This window comes from Schistocerca americana, chromosome 1, assembly GCF_021461395.2.
Source record: "Schistocerca americana isolate TAMUIC-IGC-003095 chromosome 1, iqSchAmer2.1, whole genome shotgun sequence".
Classification (NCBI taxonomy): Eukaryota; Metazoa; Arthropoda; class Insecta; order Orthoptera; family Acrididae; genus Schistocerca; species Schistocerca americana.
Window position 1 is genome coordinate 302,028,782 of NC_060119.1, and position 7,919 is coordinate 302,036,700.

General features: G+C 37.5%; 1 protein-coding gene across 1 annotated transcript; it reads left to right on the top strand.

The window, feature by feature from the left end:
- Positions 1–1,831: 1,831 nt before the first annotated feature.
- Positions 1,832–4,473, top strand: LOC124595621 (splicing factor 3B subunit 4). Its single transcript, XM_047134445.1, has one exon. It carries the CDS (start codon positions 1,899–1,901, stop codon positions 3,315–3,317), a length of 1,419 nt encoding a protein of 472 aa, XP_046990401.1. The 5' UTR covers positions 1,832–1,898; the 3' UTR covers positions 3,318–4,473.
- Positions 4,474–7,919: the final 3,446 nt, after the last annotated feature.

Here is a 7,919-nt window from a genome sequence, read left to right on the forward strand (position 1 = left end):
TCTGTCATATTTTCAATGCTTCCCTTCAGAAAGGTGTTGTTCGCAGTAGACTTAAGTATGTTATTGTGAAGCCCCTGCACAAAAAGTGCGATAAAACTGAACTAACTATCGACCCATCTCTTTGCTGACAGCTTTCTCTAAAATTCTAGAAAAACTAATGCATGTAAGAATTACTGATCATCTCATGAAGAATGGAGTTCTCAGCAAGAGCCAATTTGGATATCAAAAGTGCCATTCAACAGAAGACTCAATCTATACACTTGCAAATGAAGTCCTAGACATCCTTAATGAAAAAATGCTAGCACTTGGTGTCTTCTGTGATTTATTTAAAGCGTTTGACTGTGTTGATCACCAGATTCCTTTGCAAAAAGCAATATTAATAGGAATCAGTGGTGTTGCAGGCAATTGGCTACAGTCGTGTCTGGAAGACAGAAAACAAAAAGTTGTCTTGAATAGCTCAGGTGGAGTATGTGATGTTTCCTCACTTTCTGAAAGGAGTTCCATTACATCTGGAGTGCCTCAGGGCTCAATTCTAGGGCTACTATTATTCCTGATTTTATAAATGATCTACCATCAAGTACTAGCCTTCCATGTAAATTTAAATTATTTGCTGAGGATATCACAATTTTTATGAGCAGTAGGATAGACAATTATCCTGAGAAATCAGTTAATCACAGACTCTCAGATGTGGTTAATTGGTTCAAGTTGAATGGCCTCTCATTAAATTCTAGTAAGACCAGCTTTATTCAGTTCTGTACAAAAACACAAAAAGAGAGAGAGAGAGGTAAGTGTGACGTGTGGTAATCAGCCAATAGAAAGAATGGAAACAACAAAATTTCTTGGAGTGCACATTGACAAGAAAACGAACTGGTCTTAGCATATTATAGATCTCTCTGCAACTTTTGTTTTAGCGGCTGTAACTACATGTGTTGAACCTACCACTGAAAAAGTGGCATACTATGGCTATTTTCAAACACTCATTGACACGGCATTATTTTTTGGGGCAACGAGCCATTAGCAAGGAAAATGTTCATTGCTCAGAAGCGAGCGTTAAGAGTTATATGTGGATTGTACTCAAGAGATTCGTGTAGAAGTAGCTTTCGAAAACTTAAAATATACACAACTACACGCCAATATTTTTTCTCTCATGTTTTTGTCTGCAAAAATATAGAGATACTTCAACCAAACAATAATTATCATGAGCATAACACACGGAGGATGAGTGACATACACAGCGAGCATAGAAATTTGAGCTTGGCGCAGAAGGGTGTCCACTACACTGGAACAAAACTTTTCAATGCTCTTCCTCCTTAAATAAAGACAGATATTCATAACAAGAGTAAGTTTAAGAAAGCACTAAAAATATTTCTGCTAGAAAAAGCTTTTTACAGTTTAGGTGAATTTTTAAATAAATGAAATGAAAAATTTTGGTATTATATAATACAAGTTGACATAATGCCACTAAGAATGTAATTTAACTTGAGATCTGTATCCGTGTATGCTCTGTGTCTGTTTTTCCGCACTGCTTTAATGAATCTAAGAAAATACGTATCGTTTTTTCTGTATTTCTGCTCAAAGAATTTACTGCATAAATTTTTCTATAATTATGTACCCAACTGTCTGTATATGCTATAAGATTATCATATTGTATTTTTAAAAAACTGAATCGTTCCACGTCTTTGTGAGCTCACACCGTAGGACCTATGGAATACGAATTAAAATGCAAGCGACACAGCGGCCAAGTACATCTTGTCGCCAGTCAGTTGCTGGCGCCGGTTGTATCTTCGGTTTTATCAAAGTGATGAACTAAGTGTTAGCTCTATCTTTAAGTTATAAGATCATTGATCAGCGCTTGTGTTTTCAGTTTCGTTGTTTGTTGCTTGTAGATCGATGTGATTATGGCTGCGGGTCCAATTGCTGAACGTAATCAAGATGCTACCATATATGTTGGCGGGTTGGACGAGAAAGTTACAGAAGCCCTTATGTGGGAACTCTTTGTTCAATCGGGGCCAGTTGTCAATGTTCACATGCCGAAAGATCGTGTCACACAGATGCATCAAGGGTATGGATTTGTCGAATTTATGGGAGAGGAGGATGCAGACTATGCTATTAAAATAATGAATATGATCAAACTTTATGGTAAGCCGATTCGTGTGAACAAGGCATCAGCTCATCAGAAGAATCTCGATGTCGGAGCTAACATCTTTATCGGCAATCTTGATCCAGAAGTTGACGAGAAGCTATTATATGATACATTTTCAGCTTTTGGAGTTATTCTGCAAACACCGAAGATCATGCGTGATCCAGAAACCGGCAACTCCAAAGGCTTTGCTTTTATTAACTTTGCCAGTTTCGATGCTTCAGATGCAGCAATTGAAGCAATGAATGGACAATATTTGTGTAACAGACCTATTTCGGTGTCTTATGCATTTAAGAAAGATGCAAAAGGAGAACGACATGGGTCAGCTGCTGAGCGCCTCCTAGCTGCACAGAATCCACTGTCTCAGGCAGATCGGCCCCATCAGCTGTTTGCAGATGCTCCACCTCCAATACCACCACCACCTGCGCCAATGCCTCCGCAGCAGCTGCCTCCTGTCCCTGTGCCACCTGTTCCAGTAATGATGGGCGCTATGCCTCCCCCACCTCCTCAGATGGCTCATATGCATCCTATGCATGCTCCTCCTCCACCACCTCCTACATCCATGCCTGTTGCTGTTCCAAGACATCCTCCTCCACCACCACCCATACCACCTCAGCACCCACCACCAATGCCACCAGGTGTGCCTCCACCTCCTCCAGTGCCTCCTATGAGCAGGGCAGCACCACCCCCACCAGTGCCACCACCGCCACATGTTGCTGCTTCCGTTGCAAGTGGTCTACCTCAGATGCCACCACCAGTCTCAATGCCACCTCCACCACCACAACAGCCTCCTCCTCCACAGCAACAGCAGCAACCACAACAAACACAGCAGCAGGTGCCTTCGATACCACCACCACCACAAGCCCCACCACCACCAAGAATGATGCCACCTCCATGGCAAGGTCAACAATTTCCCCCGCCACCACCAACTCAGTTTACACCTGGTCAGTTTCCTCCTCCGCCTCCACATGGTGCACCACCACCGGGTTGGCGGCCACCACCACCTGTTCGTCCTCCATTTGGACGGCCACCATTTCCACCAAGAGGTCCACCTCCACCACCTCGTGGACTGAGACCTCCACCACCACCGCAACCAGGACAACAACCTGATGCTACTGCTGCATATAATGGTTACCAGGATCAGACAGGAAACTTCCAGAATGGATATTCCACTTAACTTGTACAGTTAATTATATGTGTGAGTGACTTGGTGCACTGTGAACTACAGATTTACAATAAATAGTACCACAGTGTGAAAGCCCTGTGAAGATTGTGCTTTTTTTTAATCTGTGACTATGAATAATTTGTAAAGGAAGCAACGTGTCTCTTATAAACCTCTTGTTTGTGTTTGTTTACATACACTATTGTACTGTGACATGGACATTTAGTTAAATTGAAATGCTTGAGAATCGATGTTATTACATTTGCAAATTGTAATATTGTTGCTGTGTGCTTACATTTGTGACTTTTGTACCTTTATTTTGAGGACAGTTTTAATTCCGAGTGAAACTGGTGGAAATGAATAATTCTAGTGTGTGTTAGACTGACTTTAAACAAATATTGTTTCTATTTGGAATTGGCCAAACAACTTTTGTGTATGGAACAAATTATAAGATAAATTAGGTATGTTGTAACATATTTTCTTATTAATTTGTTGGCCCATTACAGCAATATATTTCATCTGCGATACTTGCAACATTGAAAAGGCAGTAGATATATTGACTAGGGCCTATTTGTTCCTTTCATTGCATTGGTAGTGACCAGTGCTTTTTACTGTTCTTCTGTAGTGGCAGTTTTATGTAGGCCTATGTATAATTTATTTTTAACAGAAACAGATGAGATTTGTGTTTCTTTCTTAGTTTTGAAAGGTGTTAGTTCCCGTTTGTGTTAAATTTAAACTCATGGTTCACTGCAGTTAACAGCTGTCATTGTCATCATTAAAAATTTGGGATATATGATTTTGAGATTATGGTTTGCTTCAATGGTGCTATGATAATTTCACAGTTTCAAGTCATTCAGGATTAAATGAGCCACACTTTTATGCTTGGTAGGGGAGAGTGTTGAGACTTGTTCCCTTTTTTACATTTTACTTTTTAAAACAGCAGGTATTAACTTCAGAAAAAACTAAAATGTGTAATAGTCAGTTTTTAACTCTTTCTGTCCCTATTTTTAATTCAATTCTTTGCTATTTAGTATCATCATAAAAAATTAAAAACTAAAGTTGTGCAGGATGGATAAAGTCTCACCATGTGTGGAACACTTGATCCCTTTTATGGGGAGACTTGATTTTCCAGTTTATTGTGGTAAATAAAACAATTAATTAATTATTCAAACCAAATTTTATTTTTTCTAGAAAATTTAAAAGAGAGAACTAAGGTTTAATAACAAAAAAATTAATGTAAGAATCTTTAAAAAACAAATTTATCCACAGTCTGTAGAGGCATTTATTGAAGTGCAATCGATAGCCTACAAAACGTGTTATGAGAGCTTCAAAATGCTGCTAAGTTATCAAATATATAATTTAAGTAATTAAAATGACTCACAGTAAAAATATAATTAGCATGTTTAATGTATTCATGATGACATACAAGATTAAGTACAATCATAGAAAGACACACACACTTCTTGGGATGATCAGTAATGACTGCTGTGTTTGAAATACCCAACTTGATGAAATTGTAGACAAACATACCAATTATTGAATATTGAAGCCCCCAAATTTGACACTGTTAAAAGTGAAACTGGTAACTCTGTTATTCTTTGTAGAAAGTGTTGGAGGTGGAGTCACTCGTAGAATTTGGTTTCTTTCAATGTCATGTATATCTTCAGCTTCTGACCACTTGAAATGGCCCTCTATGTTTCTTGCATATTTGACAGTGAAATTATCTTCATCAGGAACATTGATAACCTCTCCCAGTCTCTTAGGTTTTTCTACAAGTTTCAATCTTTGTGCATTTCTCGCTCTGAGTTCATCTTCAAGTTTATGTTTTACCGGAATGTTCATCAGGATTGCTGTAGATGCTCGTTTCCGTCTTCTTCTAGTTCTAGGTCTAATTACAAAATATGAAAGTATTGATACTTAAACAGACTCCCTTGGAGAATCACAGATTCTAAGTGGTCTGTGTTCTGTATGCAGGCAAAAATTCATCACTCTGATGAATACATCAGAGTTAAAGACCATGTACCTGAAATGTGAAAACCACTGATCACGTTGTTGTGTGTGAAATCTTTAGGGAAAGCTCTACCAAAAATCTCAGAGCTATCATGAATAGAGACAGTTTTCCGTGGATGCATTGTCATCCTGTCTCGTGCAGCAGAGCTATCAAGTGGTTGCATTTTATGGGATGTAGGGTGAGAAATTGTCAAATGAATAATTCCATTTTCTTTCACAAAATCTATAGATTCCAAACTAATATGACCATAATGATTGTTCATGATGATAAGCACTTTGTATTCAGCATTGCATTTCACGCATTTCTGAAAATGTTTTAAAAACAGAACAATATTATCAGCTGTCATCCAACTGCTGGAATGAGTGGACCACTGTTTCCAGGAGGAGCTTCATGCAGTATCCTAACCTTCCAGTTCACATGTGGAGGGATAGTGAATGATGGAATGTAACCACCTAAAGCATTTATTACACAACATGCTGTCACAAATTCACCTCTCTCAGAGGAAGTACTTTTCCTATCTGTTTCTTTCCTCTTACAGCCACTATTTTTCCTGGTTTGTGGACTGTAGTAAGACCTGTTTCATCTGTGTTACAGATAGATTCTGGTCCAAGAACTTCCCTAGTGATAATCTGATGAAGATTATAAAAAAAACTATCTAACATTGTGTCTAATTAATGCTGCTTCCTCTGCTGCTACTGATTCCTCTTGGTGTGTGGAGAGAGGTCAGGATGCCTTCTCATTAAACCTGTGAACCTGTCATTTCCAACTTTGCCATCTCTCTTCCAATTTTCAGGACTTTTTATTTTCAGAAAGAAATTCATATGCAAGTACACACCTTTTTGCACTCAGGCCATGGTGTCAGTTGCTAGCTGTTTTGAAATTTTCACATCAATAATCTTGTATGTAGGACAATAAGAAATTTCAGTATCTTGATTTAATTGCTTCCTAACATAATGTTTTGAGGTTGTTAGCCTGTCTTGGAATTCCTTTTAAGCTTCTCAAAAGTTTTTCCTTCCAATGCAAGCCATAACTACAAGTCCCATACTTGTAGAGTCCATTTTTTTTCCTAGCTTTGGCCCCCCTCTTTCCTTTTATGTGTAAGACCCATATTTCTGCAATATAAAGAAAATTTTTATACTTTTCATTTTAATTTACTAGGTTTGTTTCGCTTTCACCCATTTTATATAATTTAAAGCATTGGTATATGATATGATTTGTTGGGTGTGGTATGTTTTACAATAATGTGATGCCACAAAAACAATTAAATCTTTGGGAAACATTTGAATAGGGACTCTTGATCCCTGGACCAAGTATCCCTATAAGACATGGATAAACAAAATTGTTTCTGAATGCTCCCTAGTCTACAGTTAGCTTTTATTTTCAGTTATGCTTTATGCCTTAAAAGTATGAACTTTTACCAGAAATAGTTAGCAGCATTATTTCTTACATAATTAATATGTATAAAGAAATAGATTCACTTACTAAAATAAAAGTCAGTTCAGTGAAAAATCTTCGTTTCCTTCTTACTAGACAGTAAATTGCAACAATGCAAATTACAACACTGGAAAAATGGAATGAAAGAAATGCTAATACCAGCAGCAAAAATTTTTAATTTTGTAAAATGGTCAAAGTAATAGGAGGAACAAGTCTCCCCACTGTTTCTAGCCATTCTCCCTTGCACCTTTACTGCACAAGCCGCTGGATGTTATCTTGATGAGAGCACCTGCTGTCATTGTTATTGTGTTTTAGTTTGTTTAAATTCATTGTCTTGTACAGCGTAAGTGAAGCAGTAGGCTGTATGCTTAATTACTCGTTCCAGTTTTGTCAGTATTGCCAGTGGATGGTATTTACTTAAGAAAGAATAGTGTGTTCTCCGAATCTTGTGATGCTGGTTATTGTATTGCATTGTATTTATACTCATCTCATAACAAACATTTTACAGATCATCTGATCGTATTGTACAGGAGACTCATCAATGTTTGGCTTGTGATATACATTGTTACATTATGTCTGAACACTAATTTTACCAGCATAGGTGTTGAACACATTATTAAACTGTTTTTCTCATGGTGTCCAGTACTTGGTGTCTGAATTTTCAGACATTATTTTATACATACAGTATTATGCACAACACAATGATATAGAATACTTAGGCTGTTCAAATGAATCTCTCATCGTTGATAAATTCCTCAGTTGAATAGTAGCGCTTTTCAACCAGGAGATCATTTAGTTTTCGCTTCAGTGAGCCTATCTCCATGCTCAGTACATCTGCACCCATTGTAGACTTTTGTTCCCATATTCTTGTGTGTCTATTGGTAGAGTTTTAGGTAATGTGTTGGAAGCATGAAATTTTCTTCATGTATAGTATTATACGTATGTTTGAAATGGTTTTCTTCAATTATCTCAAGATTATAATCTCAAATATGTACAATGCAGGATTGATAATATTTTTAGGTTCTTGAAGAGTTTGTGAGAGGATGTTCTTGGAGAGGCAGCACACATTTTCTAATGATTCTTTTCTGAAGTAGTAGGATTTGTGGTGTGTGACTTGAATTCCCCTCAAAATTTAAACCATGTCTAATTATGGATTCAAAGTAACTGTGGTA

What these genes read in the sequence shown, in the direction of transcription:
- LOC124595621 (XM_047134445.1), top strand. Translation starts at nt 1,899, where the DNA reads ATGGCTGCGGGTCCAATTGCTGAACGTAATCAAGATGCTACCATATAT.